A 25,914-nucleotide genomic window follows, 5' to 3' on the forward strand; every position below is an offset into this window, starting at 1 on the left:
ACGTACTCTCCAATGTTTCTTTCTAATTTCTATCTCATATTAAAAGTTGTACATACCCATTGTAGGAAATTGGAAACTTAAAATTTATGAAAACAGAAAAGTATCAGAAAAACAAAAACAAAAACCAAAGTTCTAATAACAACTCAATTGAAGTGTTCTTCCGTTTTCTTTAGAATATTTCTTTCTGTTCATTTTACAGTTGTTATATAATGCATTCTGAATCCTATTTTGACCGAGGTTCTTAGAGAGCTGAAATCCAGCATAATTGCTCTGTAGGCTCCAGTCCCTGGTTCCTTGTCTTTAGGAGATTGGTGTTTCATACCCCTCCATCCTCCTCTGCAGGACATGAAACCAAAGCCCTGCTGAACAATAGTGGGCCCCGCTACAAGCGCAGCCAGCTTGAAAGGCAGATGAACTGCGATGTCCTCTGGTGTGTCCTTCTCCTCGTTTGTATATCTCTATTTTCAGCGGTTGGTAAGTCTCCCAAGATGAGTCCTCAGTGAAGTAGACTGCTGCACAGCCTACAGGCAAGCTTGGGGGCTATCCTGACTCCACTAGACCCAGCACCTTAAAGGTCAAAACACCATTTTCACTACTTGGATTCCAGGAGTGCCTGCATCAGCATCAGTGTGGCCACACTGAGGTGAATGAGCTTGCAGAGTAATGTTCCTTTTGGAGTTGAAGGCTACTTGGATGGGGGCGATGGGTCCGTCATAGCCGTAGTAATGTGTCCAGTGAAAGAGGATTCAGCAATAGTGATGAAAGCTAGCGACAGGAGAGGAACACATATAGCAATGAGGCGGTATGACAAAAGAGAAAACAACAATATGGGTCTTGGAAGGGGACCAAAAGATTGTAGAACCTTTTCAGTAGCATGTTTTGAGGCTCCAGCACTTGATTTATACCTTGTCCCTACCTTGTCAACATGGACCAGACAGGTGTAGCATGGTGTCAGATGATTAAAGCAGAGCCACATAGAACACCAAAAGGTTTCTGTAACCAGAGAGGTGTGCAAATTAGTTTAGCGAGAAACACGCATAACCCTTGACTTCTTAGAAACTGTAACATGTGAAAGTTGAATCCCCAAGAAGGGGCCACATGGGCCGTATTTAGGTCCTAATGCGTGCTTACCCAGGCCGTTGTGACTCTGTTTTTTAGGCACCTGGATGATGAAGTCATTCTCCCAGCACACAGGCCGTGTTTTATATCAGGATCAGTGGCGCCATTCAGCACCATCAATAGGAAACCCTTGAGTGCAGTTGTGGGGGTTCTTGCTATGTTGTCTAGGATGGGGGAGAATGTTTGATCCTTCTACCTTAGCCTCCCAAGTGACACGATCACAAGTGTAGTATCATACACAGTTTAAGAAACTCTGGATGGGAGCAAAACTCAGTGTGCACTCTTCCCAGCTGCCTGCCGAAGGGTGCTTTCTTTTATGACAAAGAAAGCTGATAGAACGAATATGTCAATAACAATGTCAGTAGCAATTTTTAAAAAAATGTCTTAATTTTCCCAAGCAGCGTTCTTTCTTTCCTGTCAGATGAATGATGCCTCTCTTTAAACATGCACAGGGCATGGATTGTGGGTTCGGCGCTATCAAGAGAAAAAAGCACTATTTGATGTTCCCGAGTCTGATGGCAGCTCTTTATCCCCAGCCACAGCTGCAGTTTACTCATTTTTTACAATGATAATAGTTCTGCAGGTAACAGTAATAAATATTATATGGTAATTACTTTACTTTCCTCTCGAGAACATAAAAATCTTGCAAAGAATTTTCTATCAATTCTGCATCTTGAAGAATCACAAATCCACGTTGCTTTTTGTTCTATTTGAAGGCTCTTTGGTGACTTTCCAGTTCATGCTCTTCTTTTGCTTTTCTTTAACTGATCAACGCTTTGGGGATTGAGTTTTCCCATTGTTTCTCTGTTTTTCTATTACTATTTATGAATTATTACTAATTTATTATTATTAGCCTCACGCATGCGAGGCAAGTGCTCTAACCACTGAGGTACATCCTGAGTCCTCTTTTAAAAAATAAATTTAATCTGGGAATAATATTTAGATCTACAGAAATTTTCGTACACTAATGGAGGACATCCACATTCGCCTCTCACCCAGTTCCCTGACATGAGTGTGTTCCTACTGATGTAGTTCTCCACGAAATCGAGGCAGCCAACCTGAATACTTTGCTACAAGCAAAACCCCAAGCTATTTCATTCACAGCATCTCTGCAGATGAGCCCCTCTCCCAGAATTCATTCTGGTGCTGCTGCATATATTAGCATTAGTATTCAGTAGCAGTCATAGGCATTCACATGCCTGCCTATCTGTAACTGAATGGCAGCACCAGAAAGGTCTGTTAAGGAGTAAAAACATCCCCAGAGCTCTAAGGGGCAGTGATGGTCACACCTAGCCTGTGTGAGGACAGAGCAACCAGAGGCTGTGTCCAGCCTCGCCTTATCACAAGTGGTTCCTTCCTACAGTTGGAAAACAGTATCATTTGACATTGCAAATTAGGTTTTGTTTTTTGTTTTATGTTGTTTTTTTTTTTTTTGTAAATGTAAATTTTGTTCTAGCCTTGAGTTAGGATAATAGTTGGTGTCTTATTAACATAATTAATTTACCAAGAGAACCCAGTTAGTCAGAAGATGATATTCTGGGCTCATAAATATTAGGTCAGTGTTGTGGCTCTATAAATAAACATTCATTTCCAGAAATTTGGTCTTGAATGATCAAACCACACTGCATTTTTTTTTTTCTCAAGCCATCTTGCATTTGCTCTCTATTGCACAAGATCAGGAAATTGTACTGCAACATAAAACCAGCCTCTGAAACAACTCTTTTCATCCCATGGCTGCCCCCCCCCCCCCCCCCCCGGACTGTGGAGCGCATCCTTGGGTAATAGACAGCTCCTGTCACTGGGGCTCTGGGGAAACATGAGGGAGAGTGCTGCTATAGTTAGAGGTGACTTTGCTCATGAGGACTCTGACTGTGCCTGTTTTCTTCTCTTCTCTCTTTCCTTTCCTAGCCCCTCTCAAGCACAACTTAGTCTCCAGGCCATCGTTATCCTTCCAGACATAGGAGTGGATTTCCGCTCTGCAATTGCACCAGCCTAGGCTATTCTAGTTTAAACTCTTTGTCAGTACTTTTAATCCTTTTCCAATAGTGACTTTAAGCCAACCCATTTAAGCTCTTAAAGGTACAGTACAGTTCCTGCTTCCTTGGTCATTTGTCATTTGATTTGATTGTATTAACTGAGAACTGCTCCCTGGTGCTCATAGTCATTCATCCCGTGTGCCTTTGTATTCTAGGTTTTGATTCCAATTTCCTTATATGTTTCCATTGAAATTGTTAAAGTGTGCCAAGTATACTTCATTAACCAAGATATAGAGCTCTATGATGAAGAGACAGATTCACAGCTGCAGTGCCGAGCTCTGAACATAACAGAAGACTTAGGGCAGATAAAATACATCTTCTCGGACAAAACCGGCACATTAACTGAGAACAAGATGGTCTTTCGAAGATGCACTGTGTCCGGCATAGAATATTCTCACGATGCCAATGGTGAGTGTGAGGACAGAGGCCTCCAGTCTGGGCTGGATTAGAGAACTGCTCTCTCCAAATTGTGCATGGGCAGGAGACAGTCCACAAGGTTCAGGGTTTGCTGGCTGAAGGGAAGATAAATCTTTCTTGATCACTTGGGAGCCCAGAACTATTTATAGAATGAGCTGACATTGTCGTGCTCGCTGCTGTGTCTGGAATGATATGCATCTGTTTTGGCTCATTTTCTGCCAGGCAAGCACAGCAGCCAGACAGCACACCCTTGAAGTGCTAGTTTCTGCGGTGGCTTCACTTTGCACCACAGAGGGGCAGAGAGATTTTCTGTTGTCACTCATTTATCTTTCAGCTATCAGCTGAAAATTCTCAGACGGGCACTGTGTACTTTACAATGCATTCTTAGCCTTGGAACACAATGTCTATTCAAGGCTGAGAGAAATGAGTCTCTAGCCCTGCCTCCCATCTTTCCTTTCCTTATCCTTTGCTGCCTCCCTCCTTGCTGAAGAAAGGCTCTGGCAAAATCACCAAGCTTCTTAAGCCCCTTGCCAAGAGAAAATACAGTGATGAAGATGCCTGCACTTCAGTCATAGCTCTAGAGTAATAGCAATTTTGAGTGAGTCACCCCCCCCCCACTGCCGCGCACACACACATACCCCTGCCCCACAGTTCCCTTCTTTCCAATAAGAAAAGCAAAAAAGCACAGACTGCCAAGAGAATAGAGTGGGGAATGGGATCCAGTGAGTGGCTGGATCAGTAGCTACTAAGCTATCTCCCCAGCACCTAAGAATTATCTTGATGGGCACTATCTTCCTTTGTATACAATATAACAGAAAGCAGACGAGTCTACCTACTGTTTAACACTTTCATGTGCACCCCAAGTAAACTGCTAGTGGTGTTTTCCATGCCTTTGCCTATCTACCCTGTCTACCTTCCTAACCTCATTCCGCGGTCCCTACCACACTCTAACCCTCTTGCTTCCCCTTTCCCTGCCCACTTACTCAGCTTTGTGCACTGAAGTGTACTCCCAGGCATTGTGTTTTTAGAAGCCTTGTAGAGCTGGGACTCAGTTTCAGACAGGCAAGAACAGGTTTGAGATCTCTAGCACACCAGTGCCTTCAATCAATGCTGATATATCCACTGAGGGTGAGGTAATGGATATATTAAATAGTTTCGTGTGTATGTATAGCACATTTTATTCTATGTCAAAACAAAACATCTGCACCCTCTAAATGTGTTCAGTTATGATTTGTCAATAAAAGATAATATTAATAGCACAATTAAAAAATAAAGTTGTCATCTGAGACTTTATGGGACAGAATCATAGATTTGACAGAAGTCAAATGCAAAGCTAAGGTTAACAGGTTCTGTCACTTCCAGAGGAAACAGTTAAGTATTTGAGGCATAAAAGCCTTTATGCATCTTTGTGCTGTGCAGAAGTGCCAGGACTGAAATAGATCATCTCCAATCAGTTCAGCCCATGGTTTGCCAGAGCTCACATACCAAAGCTAGCCACAGAGACTATGGGCATATTCTTCTCTCACCTCTTGACCTAATAACCTACAGGTAGCTGGCTGCATGCCTATGTGTAGGCTTCTCCAACGCCTCTACAGTTACAAACAGTACAACAGAAGTAGCTCCTTTCAGGCTCCACAGCTTCAGAGAGGAGGAGGAGGAGGCCTGAAGGTATAAGTTGCTCCTCTCCAGGCTGGAGTTAATTCAATTCACAATGCCAGAAAGTGGGCACAACAGCTATGTGCCCGGGCTTTTCTCCTCCTTGCAATCCAGCAGGCACACTAGGCCATATGTCACCAGAGAACAGAGGGTATGTTTGGCATCCTGGTATGGAGAAGTACTTAGCCTGATGACATTGGGCATGGGCACCCACTTCTCTGGAGATCAGAATCTCCTGATATTAGGCCGCCCTAATATTTCTACCAAGTGCTGTGCCTGCACTTGACCTTCTGATTAAATACTTAGTTTGAAAGAGTAATTCTGAATACATTGCTTATTGCTCACCCATGTCTCGAAGAGCCATCCTAACCTGGAAATCCTGGAAAGATTTGATCAGAGCCACTGGCAAAAAAAAAAAAAAAACCAGTGGCATGAGCTCTTCTTCATGCCATTTTTCAGACACTCATGTGAATATGGGGACCTCACTGGCCAGTGAATCCCCAAGGCTCAATCTCAGGAATGTAGTCCAGATCCTCTTGGATAGAGCCTCACTGGCTGGGCTCAGGCCTGGCTACATGCGATTAGACTGTGCAACCTCAAGAGAGTGAACCTTGTTGTTCTATAGCACTTCACGGTCTACTGGTGCATGTAGACAGCTCCCTCTCTATTAGTTCCACTCAGTTCATGGAGAATGCAAGTTAGTAAGAATGCTAGAGAACATTTTAAATCCCCTTGAAATACTAACTATAACCTTACCATTGGAGAGTGGGGATTGGGTGCCCTCTGAGACACAGGCTCATGGAACCTACAACATCCTGAATTAATTCCGTCTGCCCCCATTGATGTCTAACATTTTGTCCCTATCTCCACAGCTCAGCGACTGGCCAGGTATCAAGAGGCAGACTCAGAAGAGGAGGAAGTGGTGTCCAAGGTGGGCACAATATCCCACCGTGGCAGCACTGGGAGCCATCAGAGCATCTGGATGACTCATAAGACCCAAAGTATCAAGTCCCACCGGCGCACAGGCAGTCGAGCTGAGGCAAAGAGAGCCAGCATGCTGTCTAAGCACACTGCCTTCAGCAGCCCCATGGTGAGTGCAGGCAGTGGGTAACCCTTCTGAAGGGATGGGAGCCTATCACTCTGCTTTCTTTCCACTGTCCACTGTCTCTGATAATCAAAATTACCTCTTTTCCATCACACAAATAAGCTCAGGCTTGGCTGTGCTCCAGGCACAGAAGATTTCTAGAAACACCCCTCTACATCATTTTATCTTTCCTGAAACATTTATCCAGCCTCTTTGCCATAGTATCTGATGCTGCGTGGTTGCTAAGTGAGCCATCTGAAGAGGGTGACAAAGAGGAGGAAGCCTAGCCAAATGAAATGAACAAAACATCAGAACAAAGTGACATGTGTGAAAAGGAAGAGCCAATTACCTGCCCCATTAATTAGATGAGCACACAGCATAGAAAACTGCTTCTCTCTTGTCTTCTCCATGGCCAGTGTGTTCATGGATTCCTATCATTAGGCAGGGGAATTTCTCAAAGTGAGTAACAAGTTCTGAAAGGGTTCTTTCACTGTGTTTTAAGAACAGAGGAGAAGTGAATTGTGCTAACTTTGAATGGCCTCATTCTTTTGAGACTTTCTAGACCCATGTAGAAGCTACCATTTAAGTACAGGCATCTAGAATTGTAGATGCTAATCTTTGGGTTTACATCTGTCATGTGGGAAGGAAGGCTCTGGGATGCAAGAAGAACCCATTTCTCTTCCAGCATTCTACAATGTAGATCCAGACTACGTGAAGTACTCAAAAGTTATAGTCCAGAAATTCAGTCACTCAATCAACAATTACTGTAGCAGAAGTTTACCAATATGTTATTTATACTGGCAGAATGATGAAGGTTAAATATCTAGTGAAAAAGATCAACAATTGATAAGTGGGATGTCATGAAACTGAAAATTTTCTGTAAGGCAAAGAAGACTGTCAATAGGACAAAACGGCAACCTAAAGATCTTTACCAACCCTACATCCAACAGAGGGCTAATATCCAAAATATACAAAGAACTCAAGAAGTTAGACTCCAGAAGAACAAATAACCCAATTAAAACTGGGATACAGAGCTAAACAAAGAATTATCAATTGAGGGATCTCTAATGGCTGAGCAGCACCTAAAGGAAAGAGTCAGCATCCTTAGTCGTCAGGGAAAAGCAAACCAAGACAACCCTGAGATTCCACCTCACACCAATCAGAATGGCTAAGCTCAAAAACTCAAGTGACAGAAGATGCTGGCTAGGATGTGAAGAAAGAGGAACACTCCTCCATTGCTAGTGGGATTGCAAGCTGGTACATCCACTTTGAAAATCAATGTGGTGGTTCCTCAGAAAATTGGAAATAGTTCTACCTGAAAACTCAGCTATACCACTACTGGGCATATACCCAAAAGATGACCCAACATATAGCAAAGACACATGCTCCACTATGTTCATAGCAGCCTTATTCATAATAGCCAGAAGCTAGACACAACCCAAATATCCCTCAACAGAAGAATGGATACAGAAAATGTGGCGTATTTACACAGTGGAATACTCAGCTACTAAAAATAATGAATTCACAGATTTTGAAGGCAAACAGATGGAAATAGAAAATATCATCCTGAGTGAGGTATCTCAGACACAAAAGGACATACATGTTATGCACTCACTGATAAGTGGATATTAGCCCAAAAGCTCAGAATACCCACAATATAACTCACAGACCATATGAAGCTTAACAAGAAGGAAGGCCAAAGTGTGGATGCTTCAGTCCCACTTAGATGGGGGAACAAAATAATCATATGAGGCAGAGGGAGGGAGGAACTGGGGGGGAGAGGGGAGGAGGAGGGGAAAGAGGGGACAGGATCAGGTACGGGAAGAGACAGGAGAGAAGTGCAGAGAGTCAGGAGAATGAATAGAAATAGCATTATGGAGTAGGGGACAGGGTGGGGGCTGGGAACCGATAGTAAGTTCCAGACTCCAGAGATGTGGGAGGCTCCCAGATCTGAAATACCCAACAGTGGGGAGATAGAACCTCAAGAGACTACCTCCAGTCGATAGACATGGCCCCCAGTTGAAGGGTGGGGCCATCCACCCATCTCAAAATCTTTAACCTAGAATTGCTCCTGCCTAAAGGAAATGCAGGAACAAAAAAAATGAGCAGAGAGTGAAGGAAAGGCCATCCAAAGACACCCCCCATCTTGGGACCCATCCATTCTGCAGATATCAAACCTCAACATTATTGGTGATGCCAAGAAGTGCTTGTAGACAGGAGCCTGGTGCAGCTGTCCTCTGAGAGGCTTTGCCAGCATATGACTAAGACAGATGCAGATACTCACAGCTAACCATTGGAGTGAGCTTGGGGACCCCAATAGAAGAGTTAAGGAAAGGTCTGAAAGAGCTGAAAGGGATTGCAACCCTGTAGGAAGAATAACAATATCTACTAACTGGACCGCTTAGAGCTCCCAGGAACTAAAGTACCAACCAAAGAGTATACATGAGTTGATCCATGGCTCTTGCTACCTATGTAGCAGAGGACTGCCTTATTTGGCATCAATGGGAGGCACTTGGTCCTGTGGAGGCATGTTGTCCCAGCAAAGGGGAATGCTAGAGGGGTAGGTGGGAGTGGATATGTGGATGGGTGAGCACTCTCTTAGAGACAAAGGGGAGAGGTATGGAGTGGGGGGGTACAGAGGGGAGATTGGGAAGGGGGTTAACATTTGAAATATAAATAAATAAAATAATTAATTAAAAAATAAATAAAATAAAATTACAACAGAAAAAAAGTTAAATATCTAGTGAGAAATGTTAGCCAGATAATCATAATGTCTCTGTCTACTTGGAGAATGTTTTTTAAAATGTGTTCTCATATAGTTTTAAGCCATGTAAAAGTTCCTATGATATGCTTTGAGAGACAACTGTTGATTTTCATATCAAATATATTGATTATGTAAACTAATTTAATTATCTAAATGTAAAGATGTGAGATCTCAAGGAAATGTATAACATTGCTTTCAAAAAGTAGACATTTTGTGGGTTCATGAGATGTAGACCTGTTGAGATTTTCTATACTGATTGTATATCATCTGTTTTATCTCCTTAAGAAGTATATTCACACATAATGGAAATATATGCATTTATTTAAATATATAAGTATTTTAAACAATTGAGGTTGCATATAATGTAGAATTGTAAAATGTTATGTCTATAGTGGGATTGAATTCTATTCACACCTTATAATAAATTTAAGTCTACTTGCATAGTTAATAACCAAACCACTTGGCAAGTTAATGGGTCAAACACACCATGCAGCTCTATTTTCTTCCCAGGAGAAAGACATTACACCTGACCCCAAGCTGTTGGAGAAGGTGAGTGAGTGTGACCGATTCCTCGCCATTGCAAGGCACCAGGAACACCCTCTGGCCCATCTCTCACCCGAGCTGTCTGATGTTTTTGATTTCTTCATCGCACTCACCATCTGCAATACAGTAGTTGTCACCTCTCCAGACCAACCACGACAAAAGGCAAGTTCTGCAAAAGCTATGAGACCCCAAAGTGCCCTTGACACTCTCTTCATCGTGATAGCTGACTGAAGGTAGTGAGCGTGCTTCACTTTCCTGCAGGAAGCTGCTTGTGAGTAGTCCCTCAGGCATAAGGCGATGCAACAGGATGCTTTATATGAAGGAAAGAGGGTACCAAGCTGCAGTAGGTGAGAGGACAGGTTGTTTAGATACCTTTTGAGCCCATGATGGAAAGGATCCATATAGAGGACAGTGAAAACTTGGCCTCAAGGGTAACACATGACTTCAAGGAAATCACACTTACCCTGGGCCGTCCTGGGCCTTACGGCTTTGGGCAGAGGTCGAATGATGGCTAGCCAAAGTGATTTTATCCAGAGCCTTGGGCTTCCAGCATCATATAAGAGAGATGATAAAGATAGGCTGGGAACAGATTCTGGGAGAAAAATGTGCAAACCTCACTCTTGACTGGAAGCCTTTTAGACATGCTATTCTAATCGCCGTGTCATCTGGGCCATAGAGCTGTGGTGAGCATTTAAAGGAAGGTCTCAGAGTCAAATTTTGGATATAGAAGATACGAGGTGATCATAATACATTTATCATGATTTCTCAAGGTGAAGTGAATGAGAGAGATTCAGTCAGAGGTCATTTAGCATTTTGTAAACAGCAGAACCAAAGCTGAATTTCCTTTGGTGTACCATTACGATTCTTTTTGGAGAGAAGAAAGATTCATGTGAAAAGGGCTCCTGTGTAGCCCAAGTGTTCCTCGTAGAATTGTGCTCATGAATCAGGCTGCATAATAGATGCCTGTGAGCCTGGTTGTTCGTATCAAGTAAGTCATGGATGGAAATGGTGTTCAGGGCTGAATGTGTGCCCTAGACCTGCCCCCTACCAGCCTCCTGGCTCACCTCTTCCAGCAACCTTCCTCCACTAATAGAACCCCTGGGAGATTATGTGGAGTGAGCAAGGTAGACTACCACTCTCTACAATGGCAGAAAACATTGTTCACTTTGCTATGCTCTTAATTCTCAATACTTCAACTTGGCAAGGCCCTAAGAGACCTGAAAGATCCTAAAACTGGACAGAAGACCTCAAGCTTACACTCCCATGCAAAGCTTGTATAGCCAGCTCTAAGGAGAAGCTGATTCCTACGGTGGTACAAGCTGCCTTAGCATCCCTTACCTGGCTGTGGGAACTTTTATCACAAAGCATCAAAGCCCTCTGGCATGTATACTTCTGGAGGGCTGAGGGCGTGCTAGCTTACCCTTTAACTAACATAAGGTGTGTTCGGAAGGTCACATGTGCCATCCTACAGAGGGAACAGAAAGAATAGTTACTCACCCACCCTTGCACTGCAAATGAATATGTTTCTGAATACATTTTTGTTCCTGCATCGAGGTAAATATCACCGTCAGGAGTGTTGGAGGCATCAGGTGCTGCAGAGTGATACCTTTACCCACTCAGACAGATAGCATAGTCATTCCAGTGTGCAAGGACATACGGTTCCATGGCAGAAGGTAGGCTTAGCATGCACGAGGTCCAGCACTCAGTTCTCAGAACCAAAAGAAGCAAATAAAAAGAGAGGCACTATAGGTCCAAAGGAAAAATGCTTTTGTCATAATTTAGGCCTGTGTCTCACTTGTCCTAATGCCTGGATTAGCCGGAAACTACTATGGTAATCTACAACTTTGGTCCCAAAAGATCAGGTATAAAGTTTTAAAAATCTGTACATTTCAGATTTGGGTTGTTTTAACATTTGCTTTTTCTCCCATCTTTTTTGTCTCTATCACTACTACTACTACTACTACTATTACCATTCCTTACAGTGTATTATTTGTCATTTCATCCTGTTCCCCAGCTCCTCTTAGGAGCTACCCTACCCACTCAAATTTTGTCTGTCTTTCCCCCACTCCATTTTTTTTTAAACTGCTCAAATAATTTGTGCTGTCCATATACTCATGGAGGTATGGCCATCGCTGGAGCTTGGTCGACTTAGCATGGGCCACACCTTTAAAACTAGCTTTCCCTCCAATCTCTGGGAAGCTATCAATTGCCAACAGCTCTTTAGCTAGGGGTGAGATGTCATGCCCTGTCCCCTCCATGCTGGGATTGGGGCTGACTGGAGCGCATCCTTACATTTCAGGTTTCTCTTGTTTCAGTATATTCTCATTAAGTAAAGAGTGGCTTCATTGCTCTCCTGTTAACCTTTTAAACCTCTAACAATATTCTGTGTGTGCCTCCTTTTTCTTTTCAGATGCTTGTTAAAAAGATTTTAGTAATTTGGATTACGGATCAGTCTGTTTATTAATTTGCTGAGAAAGGTTTTTGGGGGTTTAGACATGTTGACTGGTATATAAGCATTTTAGTGATATAAGTCAAAAGAATATGTAAACTAGTCTCATAAGTAGACACAATTGGATTAGAATCTGTGCTCCTCCTGTCTCAGCCTCCTGAGTACTGAGATTGCAGGTTTGATCCACTATTCTAGTCCTTAAGTGGCTTTTCCATTGTGGAGTAGGTGGAAGAGACAGGCTCAGTTTGTCCTGAACGTCAGCGAACCACTTGCTCCCCTGAGGTACTTATGAAGAGTGAGGGATAGTTGGGATTTTTCTCATCTGCCTTTGGACTGCTTCCATTACAGGTGAGGGTGAGGTTTGAGCTGAAGTCCCCAGTAAAGACCATAGAAGATTTCCTTCGGAGGTTCACGCCCAGCCGCCTGGCTTCTGGCTGCAGCAGTATCGGGAACCTGAGCACCAGTAAATCCAGCCACAAATCTGGATCAGCTTTTCTGCCCAGCCTGTCTCAGGACAGCATGCTTCTTGGGCTGGAGGAGAAGCTGGGTCAAACAGCACCGTCCATTGCCAGCAATGGCTATGCCAGCCAGGCAGGCCAGGAGGAAAGCTGGGCCTCAGAGTGTACTACAGACCAGAAGTGTCCAGGGGAGCAGAGGGAGCAGCAGGAGGGGGAGCTGCGATATGAGGCTGAGAGCCCAGATGAGGCTGCACTGGTGTATGCAGCCAGAGCCTATAACTGTGCCCTGGTGGACCGGCTTCACGACCAGGTGTCTGTGGAGTTGCCACACCTAGGCAGGCTCACCTTCGAGCTGCTGCACACACTTGGCTTCGACTCCATCCGCAAGAGGATGTCAGTGGTGATCCGCCACCCGCTGACTGACGAGATCAATGTATACACCAAGGGGGCCGATTCGGTGGTCATGGATCTTCTGCTGCCCTGTTCCTCAGGTAATTAGCCTCCTCTTCTTACATTGCACCCTAGAGCCAGGCAGGGCATTTTGAGAAACTCTACCCAGCTGAGTCAAGGGATTTTCATTAATCCTGCCTGTAGCACAGACCCTTTGAGAGAATCCCAGCATTCTTAGTGCCCAGTGGCATGAATTTAGGGGGCTTTGGCATCTTGACCTCACTTTCTTCTGCCCTTTAAGCATAGTGGAGTTAGAGATTTCTTGGAAAGCATCCCACTTAAATTATAAGCAATGAAAACTGGAGAGCCTTTAGATCGAATGTTCTGGAAATTTCCTTTCTGCTGTAGACTTAGGGCAGCTTTGAGTTCTAGGCCACAATCTTTAGCTTGTTTGTGGGCTATGTAAGAGTAGATTGGTGTCATAGGAAGTGGGCCTCCCAACATCTTTATTCTGCTTTCAATGGGCTAAGGACCCCTCTTTCCATTACTTTTGGGGTAAATTGTGGTTTGTAAAACCACAGTGTGATTAACCATCAAAAAGGTTGTAACTCTGTGCAGCTAGAAATCCCCTCCTGACCTGCAGAAGGAAAGCAAAGGCCACATTGTAAAGTGAACTTGGCTTTTTCTCTGTCAACACTGTAGTGAGAACAAAGGAGTGAGGATGAAGGTGGATGCAGAATGCTGATAGTAGCCCAAAAGGATCCAGCCCAGGGCTTTGATGCTTGACCCCTACAATCTTTCTGGCTTCCATATCTGGAATCACATTGGGTATCACCTGTTGTGAGACTGTATATGGAGTTCTTGATGCTCATAACAGAGCCCTATTAATGGGTTGATTTTTTTTTCCATTCCAAGATAACCTTCATTTTTATTCTTGATGCTTGTTTACACCTACATGAAAGAAAGCACAGAGAAGGTAGCTGTCTGAGCAGATTTCCTTCTACTGGCAGTACTTCAAGGCAGAATGATAGACGGTAGAGGCTTCAGCCTCTCTCACAAGAAAAAGGAAAGGTACTGTAGAAAAAGGACTGTATGTGGAAGGCATGTGGTGCGAGTAGGAGGGAGATTAGAGAGGCAGGGGGACAGTAATCAGGATGCACTGTATGCATGCATGAACTTCTCAAAGAATGAAGTCACTGGCATGTACAGTGGGGAAGAGGACAGCTGAAGAAGCCCATCACATCCTATGCTAGCTGTAGGGGGCAGTAAGCCCTACGTAGCTGGGTGAGGAACCAGACTCCCTGAAGGAAGCCATCTAATTTAAGAGGTTTAAGAACATCACAACTGTATAGATAAACCATAAAGAAACTCTTACTACTCAGTCTTGTAATGCCACCTGATAGTCAACTTTTTTTATCACTGCCACAAAATACCTGAAAATATCAGCCTATAGAGAGGATCACAGTTAAGAGATGTTAATACACAGTTGCTTGACCCTACTAATCCCAGTATTGTGATGAGGCAGGCTGTTGTTGTAGGCTCACCTACTAGAACAAACTCCTTATCTCATGGCTAGGAAGCAAAAGTGGAAGGGGGTGCAGTCCAGGTACTATTTACCCCCTTTGAAAGCATACTCCTGGTGATCTAATGAACTTCCACCAAGCTTCAGGTTGTGGGCATCATTCACCCTGCTCCAAAACAGTGGGACCAAACCTTTAATACATGGGCTTTGAAGGACCCACACTTCATCACCACTGTTTCACGTTTTATTCTTTTTCATTCATTCATTCATTAGTTTGTTTATTCACTTTACATGCCAGTTGCAGTCCTCCTCTTCTCCTATCCCACCATCACAGCCCCTTCCCCAACTACCCCTTCCTCTTCTCCTCAGAGAACGGGAAGCCCCTCTGGGGTACCACCAGCCCTGGGATTTCAAGTTATAGCTGGAGGCACTTCCTCTCCCACTGAGGATAGACAAGGCAGCCCAGCTCTAGAAAGGTGATCCAGTGGCAGGCAACAGAGTCAGAGACAACCCCATTCCAATTGTAGACAAACATGCACAAATGCTACAAATGTGTACGGGGACCTAGGTCCAGCCCCTGCATGCTCTTTGGTTGGTGTATTGGTCTCTGTGAGCCCCCAAGGGTCCAGATTAGTTGACTCCATAGGTCTTCTTGTAGTGTAAAAGACATTTTAAAATCAACCAAAGCCAAGGCTATCTCAGAAACAGATGTCATTAAATAAAATAAATGTAATAGGATGGACTGCTTGCCATTTTATGCCTCATTTTCTCCTAATATGTCACAGGGGAAGGAGCATTATCTGGGGCAGTGTCAGGACACTCACTAAGGACAGGAGGGAACATTAACAGAGTACCCAGAGATGGTGGCTACTAAGTGTGCCCACGGCTTTGCTCCTGTGCAGCATCTGCAAAGGAAGAAAATATTTACCATTTACAAAGCATAAACAGAACCAGCTTTAAGGTCAAGGTTGGGGAGCTTTGCAACCCCTTCCACTAAGTCATGCTGCCACAATGCAGGGTTGCTGTGCACCCATGCGCCTTGTCCTGTCCACCCCCTAGGGTAGGCCTCAGGAAGAAGCCTGCCACCTGCAGATACCAGCAGATAAGGACAGAGCTCAAATTCCTTACATACTGGAAGGCCTGGAAGGCCTAGGTGATGACAGTTGTATCTTATATTCTCCAAGTGCCACCTGGCAAGTAGAACAAATAGAAATCACCTGTTTGTGTGGATCTCCACCTTCCTCTGGGAAGTATTGCAGTTGTTTTGGATAGGAAGGATGTATAAGTATACTGCACATGTCAAGATTGAGACTGTAGCTAACAGGAGGAGCAGCTGTAGCAAAGCACTGGAATTCCAGTGAACTCACCCACCTGGACACATGACCATCTACATAATTGTTTAGCTTTTAGTTTGAGAAGATAAGATAGGTGTGGAGAAGAACAGACTTGTTACAGATGGCTAGGAGTAACCAAGAAGCAACAGGCCACCTGACCTGTGTACACATGAGGACAGTAGGAGGGTACCCAGGTCTCTTTGCTGGATGAAAGACACACGCTTTCTTCAAAGAGCTCACGGCACTTTACCAGAAGTGAATGTGACAGGGCAAGAGAGGCTATTATATCAGCACATAGCCAAGTCCTTTCGTCTTGCTGGCCACGGTGGGAAGTGACAACAAGTGGGTGTGAGATGCGTAGCAACATGCCACCCAAGTCTTCACATTCCTCTGTTCAATCAAACATCACATCTGGACTTCCTGGCTCTTCCACCCTGTGTGAGTCATTCACTTTCTGTGTGTCAATGCCTGCCTCAAAGGAAGCCCTGTACACACTGGCTCAATTCCCGGTATGCCACCGACTTCTATTCCTCTGTCACCGCTCCTCAAGATGCCCTTGCCTGTGGTTTCGTGGAGTCACCACTTTAGAAAGACTTTAAGACAGTGAATTCAGTCTGCTCTGGCCTTCTTTCTCTGGGAGCAAGGACAGAAAGCATATTCACTGTAGCCCTCTGCCCAGCAGGGTCTCACATGCTGCTACCTACTACAGCAGTTAAGCTTTTTATTCTCTTTTCTCTCTCTCTCTCTCTCATAAACAACCAGAGAATCACATTTCCCCCGTTTCTCAATAAAATATAATTTTTATTGGAAAAATATAATTCCAAAAGTGTAAAGGAAATAACACTTAACACTCTATAAAAAATACACATTGATATCAAGAAGAGAAACTGTATTCCCCATTGGGAGCCTCACAGGTTGTGAGCAGCAACAGCAGTCTCCCAGTATCTGGCCAGTTCCTGCTCTCTCAATCCCTCTGTATTTGAAAGTTGGTGAACATGTAGGCCATCATTCTAGACGGTGGTAGGAGCTGTCACTCTGGCACTTGTCTGCCCCACCCTGGCTCAGTCTCAGCATCCTTCTGCGTGGATCCCTCTACAAGCAGTGTAGGTACTGGCAGCCTTCATCCCACTTCTGAATATACTGGTGTTCCATTATCTATGGTGCTGAACACCAGACACAGAATTTCCCCCTATTAATAGGTAGGTAACTAACCCCAGAGATTGCTGTAGAATATGGGGGGGGGGATAAGGAGGCTTTGGCATGAGTATGACATTACAGGCATTGGGAATATTATAACTTTAGCCTGAGTCAGCAGACCCTGGCTTCAGTCCAAGACATGAGAAGACTAATGGGTGATGTATACCCTTGCTCCAGAATGAATTTCCTTAGACTTACAAGATCTTCGGTGTGCTCCAGTGGAGCTTGGGTATTTTGCAACCTCCTTCATCCTCTACCAGATTATATATAGATCAATCCAAGCATAGAAACAGGTCCTTCAAGCCCCAGCACTATTTTCCCTCTGACGGCCCTGCCTGTCTCTTATAGGGAGCTGCCTGATAGTGTAGAAAAGGTTTCTCCAAATGTGGTAGAGTCTTATGTCCTTGTGCCTGGGCTAAGTGCAGGCCAGAGAGCAGGTTTTGTGAAGCAGTGTAGCTGCCCGTTTATATCAGACACTATCTATATCTTGGTTTCCGCCCAGCCCAGAAATGGATGCCTAGGGCCATCCTTATCTCCATCCATTTCAAGTCTTGAATGACTTAGCCTACTTTCATTCAAGTAGTTGTTTTGTTTTTTCAATAACTGTGGTTGATCAGAGTCACTGCCCTTTTATTATTATCCTCTTCTGAACCATCCACACTCTCCTCTCCAGAGACCAAGGAAGAGCTTGGGTGATTTGCATTTTAATTTCAAAGTGAATCAGTGACCAGAGACTCAGGAAGCATGCAACAGTGATGAGAAAACACTATAAGGCAGTCAAACTGAGCATATCTTTGAACTTGTCTTTAATTTAAATATTAAACATTAGCTTATCATTCATTTAAATATTAAAGTTAAATGATCCAGGACAACACTTCATGTTCACTACTAACTATAAGAGGCCACCTTTAAGGAATTGGCCTGCCAAGACATTTTCATGCCATAGGGTACAATTTATGTATGTTCTGCTTCATACACGAGACTGAGAATTCTATTTATTTATTTGTTTATTTATTTATTTATTTATTTATTTATATTTATTTACTTTGCCCCAGTTGTCAGACGCCTCTTGCATCCTTTGTCACACTCTTGCATTGCTGGCCACATCCAGCTTGTCTCGAGGTGAACTTGAATAGTAGACAAGACTTCTTGGGTTCAGCGGCCTTATGGTTCAGAATTGCCGAGGGAGAAAATACAGTTCCACTTAAATTTCAAATTCAGTGTGTGTGTGTGTGTGTGTTTAGTAAAAATATGACATATGCAATACTTGGACATCTTTTCTCACCAGTGGGGAATGTTTTGGGGAGAGAAATGAGACTTTGAAGTTCTTTTCATAAATAAGTTAGTATACTCCTCTATTTAGTAGACTTTACAAAAACCATGTCAAGTCACTTTTGATAAAATTTTGTTCTCTTGTGCTTCTCAAATGATTTTATAAACAACCCTAAACTTGTGTTTTGATGAGATTCCCTTATTAAAGTAACAGCTGGCTGATTTTGAGCTCTATGACATTTGCACGCTGTTTGTAATCAATATGACGGGCACCAGGAAAACCTCATGGGGGCACTCAGCTGGGCTGCTCTTACTGATTCTTCTTGTACTCTGACCTAGATGACGCCAGAGGAAGGCACCAGAAAAAGATCCGGAGTAAAACACAGAATTACCTCAATCTTTATGCAGTAGAAGGCCTGCGCACCCTGTGCATTGCCAAGAGGGTAAGTGAGGGCCTCCTTCATGAGGGCACATACTAGCAACTGCCCTCCCCAGCCTCCCATGCACAGCACCCAGCGCAGCATTCAACAGTGTGTCTCCATAGGTTCTGAGCAAAGAAGAGTATGCCTGCTGGTTGCAGAGCCACATAGAAGCCGAGGCGTCTGTGGAGAGCCGTGAGGAGCTCCTCTTCCAGTCTGCCGTTCGCCTGGAGACGAACTTGCACCTGCTGGGTAATTAGCTTTCCAGGTGCCTGTTGTATTGAGTAGTGCTGGTTGCAGGGGTTCTCGAGTGACTAGTGACATGGCTGCTCCTCTTGCTCTGGACTGTCCTGGCCTTGTCTGAGGAACCACTTGGCCTGAAGCTAGCTTATTCCACATTGGAAGGAACACATTCTGTAGGCTTTTTCCATGGGCCACACATATGAACTCCTTACCTCCTTTAAGCCTCACTATCCAATCAAAATGGCTACGAGGAGCGAGCCTTTTTTAACCATATATAGTTGAAAAGATTTCAACCCCCTGCTAATCTATGTGAACATTCATGGAAATACTGAGTTTTGCATCTCATAAATATTTCAGATTCATTTGGAATGAAAAGAAGATGACTCTTATTTTCTCCTTTGTCCCTATTTAATTCTAATAAAATCTAATTAGTTATTAGGAAGACGTTAAGGTATTTATTTCTTTAGTACCTATTTTAATATTTAATTTTTCAGTGGTTTAACATTTTATATTAAAATAGTGAATAAGTTCGGCTGAGTGTCCCACAGTTGTGTATGTGATGTGTGCTCACACCGCAACTAAACTTAGATGTTACTAAATTTCCACTGGGCTTGCACACAGCTCCAGAGAACTCACCTTTTCTTGTTTAACAAAGGATGCATTCCCTTGTCCTCATTTTCTGAGCAAAGGAGTTAAGAATCTATATATATTTCTATATATACATGCCTTTTACAATAGTTACTATTAATATTTAATAGCATGATGTGTCTATAGTAGTTACTGTTAATATTTAATAGCATGATGTGCTCTAGATAAAATACCATCACAGACTTTGTCTGACAGACCATATCCTATTCAGGAATCTTCAGGGTTTGGAACCCAGAGACATAGTGAATACTATCTCTAGTACATTAAATGAAGGTCCTCACAAGTGTGTCTGCCTATTTTACGCCCCTGGCTTGATTACTGAATTGGGATTGCTCTCATAGTGAGACCACTGTCTTCAGAAAGCAATCAACAGGCAGTTAAGGTGGGGCATACCTGTTAAGTCCTAGATGAGGAGGTACAGGCTATAGGATGTGAATGTGGCATCAGCCTGAGATAAATAGAGGAGCCTAGTCTGAAAAAAAAAAAATCAAATCAAACAGCATAAAAACCCAGAAAGGGAAGTTCTGGAATGTTCTTTATTGATGGCTAGAGTGAGAAGAGGGAGGTTGCCCTGCTGATACTTCTAGACCACCTGCTCAACCTCTTTGCTCCCAGGCACTACCCCTCCATGGCTGAGGTGGGTGAGTGATGAAGTGGCATTTCTCCTGGATGGTGCTAAGTTCTCAGATAGAGTGAAGTTTACAATGCAGATAGAATCTATTCCCTTTCCTGAGTCATAATAGGATGACTGTGACTTCCTTCCCTACCTTCTATCTCTTCTCAGTTTGAAGTCCTGGCTCGGTTGTCCAGTCCAGGTTCTGCCACTTACTATTCCTGGAAGCTTGGGCAAGTTACTCAGTCTTTGTATCCAAGTTTAGTTATCTGCTCTGTGTAGAGTAATGATGCCAGTATGGGAAGGCTACTGCAAGGATGGAAGGAGGAGATGGTGTGAAGCACTGAGTGGTGTTGGGGCTTGGGCTCTACCTCAGCCAATGGCATTCTGATGAGTCTCAGGTGCTTGCATCCACACGTGACATGGCTTGACTGACCTTTTTTCTACAAATTGTCTATGGTAATTGGACATCCACCATTCCCTGTCTTTGTGATGTGTGTCTGATCATATACCCTAGGTCAGACCAGCCCTAGTCAACCTCAGTCACACACTGATGATGACATCAGCACACCTTTTGATCTTCTGCATGAATTCATAGAAATAATAAACAAAAATTCAACAGATCTTTCTTGCTCTTGAAGACCAGTTATTAACTACTTTCAACCTCCTATCACCTGAAAAATTTATGTTTTGAGTGATGGAACCTAAGCTTGTAAAAGAGTCAACCAACAGAGCTTCACCAAGGGCCAAGGCATTTAGGAAGTTCCCCAACTCCTCACTGTCATTTCTGAGAAAGATGAAATGAGCTGTTTATATATTTAATATTCTAAGCTAAATTCTTCTTTCTTAGTCTTTTTATTTGGGTGATTATGTTAAACAACCCACAAATAACATTTCAGCAGGAAGGGTCACTGTCATTCTGGCTTCTTAATCTGCTTTCTCGGGAAGAGAAAGAAAGAAAATGTAGCTATAACATTCTTCTCATTTTCCCCAGAATTTTTGGTGGTTCCTCTAAATGTCATCTGGAACCCCTTAGTCCTTTTCTGTTTCATCAAAAAACCATCTTATATCTAGGTATTGTAATGTGGGTGTATGGAAGAGTTCAGAACTCAACTAGTGCTTCTGTGAATCATGGGACTCAGCATCTCCCCTTCGTTGCCTCATCTAAACATCATCACCTGTGCAAGGCCATACCTCCTAACACTGGGACTTAGGGCTTCCCTCTGCGAATCTCAAAGCATTGTTGGCAGCTGGGGACACACGTATGCAGTTCATAGCGGTGCTCCAGGACAGGGAGCTTGAAGTAGGAATGGCAAGAATCCTGGGTCAAAGCTGGAGCCCAGGAAATAATGGGATTCAGCTCACTTCTAGCGGTAGGAATGCAGAAACCATCTTACCAGGATGTACACAGAAGAGGAATGGTGGCAGACTTGAGCACATTACAGCACTGGATAAATAGTCTTCACCCAAAATTCTCAGGAAAAGAAGTGTTTTGGTTTCGAGTGTTTGTGGTTTCTTTTACATACACAAGAGAGTATGACCTTACATTTTGTATACTTTACACATGCATAGTCTGAAGGTAATTTCAGACACTGCAGACCCTCTTGTTTTGATTGTAATCTTTTCTATGAGATAATGGCAGATCCACAAGTTTGGGATTCTGGAGCCTTTCAGATTTCATCTTTTTCTACCTGTCATATACTTTCCTAAGCACAATGAAGTCAGTAAGGGAATCTTACCTCTTAAATTCTTCGTGTTTTTGGAAAAGGCATTCATTATAGTATTGTTTGAAAAACTATTGAATCTTTCTGCACCATCCATTTGGATAACAAATGGTTGACATGTTTGAACACAAACATTGTATTTTATACATGAAAACTTTCCAAAGGAAGATAGGGGATGGGTTACTACTAAGACTTTTCTTTTAATCCTTTTGGCATATGGATATGGTAATTTCTTCTCCCTGTGGTCCTTGTTGTCAGATTATATACAAAGTTAGCTGCTTGTTAGTCAGAAAGATTTCAAGGTACTCTTTATGAGTGTACATAATTGTTTGTTGGCTTGCCTTTGTACCTTCTACATATTCTTGACTGAGTCATGTCAACAGCTGTGGGAAGTATCTAGTTCAGTCCTGAAATGGGGAATCATTTTATCTTGGTTCCAGAGGGACTTTTTGCCATTCAGTGTCATCTGGCAGGTGAGCCCTAAGAAAGTCTTAGGTAGTTGGTAGTACGTCATCTGTCTTTGGTATGTTTGGTACATGGCATTTGTACCTCATCACAAATTGTGATTTAAGGACTCACTGGAACTGTCATACATTTAACTAGGTGCCACGGGGATAGAAGACCGCCTTCAGGAAGGAGTACCTGAAACCATTGCCAAATTACGACAAGCTGGCCTGCAGATTTGGGTTCTCACAGGTGACAAACAGGAAACAGCCATTAACATTGCATATGCCTGCAAACTGCTGGATCATGGTGAAGAGGTCATCACACTGAATGCTGACTCTCAGGTAGGTAACTTCCAGAGAGGCTGCATCTTGTCCTGGGGGCATGGGTGTGGGTGTGGGCAATGCTTAATATTCTGCAAGCTCCAAAGACAGAGTTATATTAGAAAGCCACCAAGGCTTCCACTTCTGGCAGTCACCATGAGAAGAATGCTTACCCACTGCATCCCTCCTATCATAGGTACTGTTTCTGAGACTTGGGACATTCTTAACATTGTCTTGTGAGATGTCGACTTCTATGGGATTTCTTTTTTATTTTATTTTTCTAAGTTTCATACTTAGAGATTATAATATAATCACATCATATTTTCCCTTTCTTCTCTCCAGACCCTCTCACATACCACCTCCTTATTCTCCTTATGGCCTTTAAAAAAATTGTTGTGACATAGGTATTTCTCCCACTCTCAGCATTCCATAGCTGCCTGTAGTTCTTTTTGTAGAGTGAGAATCTCTTGGGCTTTCCTCCATCCATGTTAGCTTGTCTTTTGTTGTCCTTTGTATGTTTAGGCAGTCCTGTTGATAAGACTTCATGGGTGTAGCTTCTGACATTTCTAGAAGAAACAATCTCACAGCAAACTCCATGTTCCTCTGGCTCTTATGATCATTCTGCCCACTTTGCCCTATGATCCCTGAGCCTTAGGTTCTACTTGCCTAATAATTGTCTTATAAATGTATCTATTGGGACCGGGCTTCACAGCTCTGCATTTTGATGGGCTATAGTTTTTTGTAATGGTCTCTAGCTGTTGCAAAGAGAAACTTTCTTGAGGAAGGATGAGGAATAAACTTATCAGGTAGACCCTGGAGAACGATGTCTCCTGGGTGAAGAAATTGGATTTAGGATTTCTTAATGCCAAAAGAATGTACATATGGAATTTATTAATGCAAGGTTGAACAACAACAACTTCTTCTTCTTCTTCTTCTTCTTCTTCTTCTTCTTCTTCTTCTTCTTCTTCTTCTTCTTCTTCTCCTCCTCCTCCTCCTCCTCCTCCTCCTCCTCCTCCTCCTCCTCTTCTTCTTCTTCTTCTCCTTCTCCTTCTCCTTCTCCTTCTCCTTCTCCTTCTCCTTCTCCTCCTCCTCCTCCTCCTCCTCCTCCTCCTCCTCCTCCTCCTCCTCCTCCTTCTTCTTCCTCTTTTCATGTTTCTTCACCGAGTTTATAGAGGTCTTGCCCTCCAAGGATATGCAATAGATGTAGAGGAGGCTTGTTATTCTAGAATTCTTGGTCTGTCTCTGTTGCCATTGCTTCTTTCCTAGAGTCCTTCAGAAGTGTCAACAAAGATCTGATAGCCAATGGAGGATGGGGCAGAGTGTAGGACATGCTAGGCTGGCATGGCATTGCCTACATATGCACAATCACCTTGTGCAGAAGCCATAACTCTGCTGCCATAACACACATCTTCCCTCATGGTGTATCTGTCTAGGAGGTGATCTGAGAGGCTGTCCCTGAATCCTGGTGTGGGAAGGGGTTAAGGCATTTGGGTGTTTATAAAAATCACACGCAGAAGCACCTGTGTTCTCTTCAAGTAGGGATTTACTTCAAAGCTGGTGATTAATGAATATCTTAGAGTCTGTTTATGTATAACAGTCATGTAAACTCTGTTTAGGGTGAGGAAAACAGTCATCAATTTGAAGATAAATTTTCTTTCTTAGTCAAACTTTCCAGTGAAGGTTGAACTTCTTTTTCATATTTCTGGAGTTTTTGTTGATTTTTTTTTTTAAATGAGGTCCTACATGTCTAGAATGTGGAGCCAAGGCAGCGATCCATTTAGCACGAGCTTCTCTAGTTTCGTCAACGGCCTCTAGACCCTTCTCTGGTCTAGTCACATTTATTTGCTTAAATCCTCAAGTATGCAAGGGTTATCAACTCCCAGCCCCTCTCTGATCTAGAATCCGATTTCTCCCATGAGCTCCACTTGAAATCTCTTCAGGGTATCCACAAGCTTCTTCATGAAGCCTGAGCCTCCTTCCATGCAAAGCTCCTCCTCTGCCTTCTTTACAGAAGCTCCAGGCCATGACAGCCTCTATGGAGATTCATGGATTCCATCTAAGTTCTACAGCCAGATCATCAGCTGTCCAGTCCTTAGGACCCTGTCTCTGAGAGCCACATGTTGACAGTCTCCCCTTGCTATCTTGATGTTTGTGGGTCTTTCGTGATACTCCCTCTCTTATTTATGACATTGGTATTTTGTGTCTGTTCTTTGATTACTTTTGATGCCAGTCTGTCAATTATATTGACTCTTCAAGAACGAGGTTTGCATTACCTTGGTGTCTTTTTCTTTTCATGTTGGTTTGTTGTATTTGAAGCTTTATTTATAACAATCCGAGCTTTCTCCTTCATCCTCTTCCTCTTCTTTTTCTTCTTCATTGACCTCCTTCTCTTCTTGTGCTTCTTTGTTTTTATTTCCTGTGCTCAAACATTTTTCTTTTCTAGTATAAGATCTACATTCCAACTGTTTGACTCAGCACTATTTGTCTGCACCTCACAATTTTGAAGTGTGTTTTCAGGTGCATACAGCTCATGATGTTCCTTATAAATATTTTCCATTTTCTTTTAGGTCTGTGGATTTTTGCAGAGTATTTTGTTTCATTTTTAAGTTTTTAGGATGTCTTTTCATCTTTCTCATACTGATTCCTAGTTTGAGTCCAACCTGATTAATATTTCATTTCATTAGCTTTTCAATAACAAAAAAGAATAGCATATATTGGTTTCCATTGTGTGGACTCGGGTGCTCTCTTCTCCAAAGTCAGAGCCATTCAGTTGACAAATAGAATGGTTCAATTCTTGTGTCTTAAGGGTCAGGGGACAGGACTTCCTGAGTTTCCTTGGCTCACTACTTCCTTTGTGTCTGAAGCAATTGGTAGAGGGCAAGCCCACTGACAACAAATATTATTGTTTTCCTCAGGAAGTAGCTTAACTACACCTTCCTTCTGGAACCATGTCTTCCCTTTGAATTGAAGACTGAAATGGCAATTATTTCCATTCAGCACACTAAACATATTCCACTTCCTTCCCGACATGGTTTCAAATGAAATCAGCACAGTCCTTGAACCCTTGCTATGTAATAATCAATGTTTCTGAATGGCTACTATTGCGATTTACTTCTTTGCCTCTTGTTTTAAGCAGTTTGAGCATGGTGTGTTTGTATTTTGAGCTTGCTGACTCTTATCTATTATTGCCTCTTTTCTACTAAGCCTATATAGTGAGGATTTTAGAAAATAAATTCCATATATAGAATGATTTTAGATT

At 43.0% G+C, this 25,914-nt stretch overlaps 1 protein-coding gene across 6 annotated transcripts in view; it reads left to right on the forward strand.

The window, feature by feature from the left end:
* Atp10a (ATPase, class V, type 10A) overlaps positions 1 to 25,914 on the forward strand; it is a 174,103-nt gene that overhangs the window by 128,742 nt on the left and 19,447 nt on the right. For 4 of the 6 annotated variants that reach the window (XR_882009.2, XM_006540581.3, XM_006540580.3 and 1 more), the window contains 9 exons: positions 343 to 474; positions 1,572 to 1,702; positions 3,311 to 3,563; positions 6,101 to 6,318; positions 9,587 to 9,781; positions 12,417 to 13,017; positions 18,581 to 18,684; positions 18,786 to 18,912; positions 22,492 to 22,676. Coding sequence is in view for 5 of the 6 variants with exons in the window: in XM_006540581.3 (XP_006540644.1) it covers positions 343 to 474; positions 1,572 to 1,702; positions 3,311 to 3,563; positions 6,101 to 6,318; positions 9,587 to 9,781; positions 12,417 to 13,017; positions 18,581 to 18,684; positions 18,786 to 18,912; positions 22,492 to 22,676 (1,946 nt within the window). In the remaining variant the exon portion in view is untranslated. The other 2 variants (XM_006540583.4, XM_017321952.2) reach the window with 2 other exon arrangements.

This window comes from Mus musculus, chromosome 7, assembly GCF_000001635.26.
Source record: "Mus musculus strain C57BL/6J chromosome 7, GRCm38.p6 C57BL/6J".
Lineage (NCBI taxonomy): Eukaryota > Metazoa > Chordata > Mammalia > Rodentia > Muridae > Mus > Mus musculus.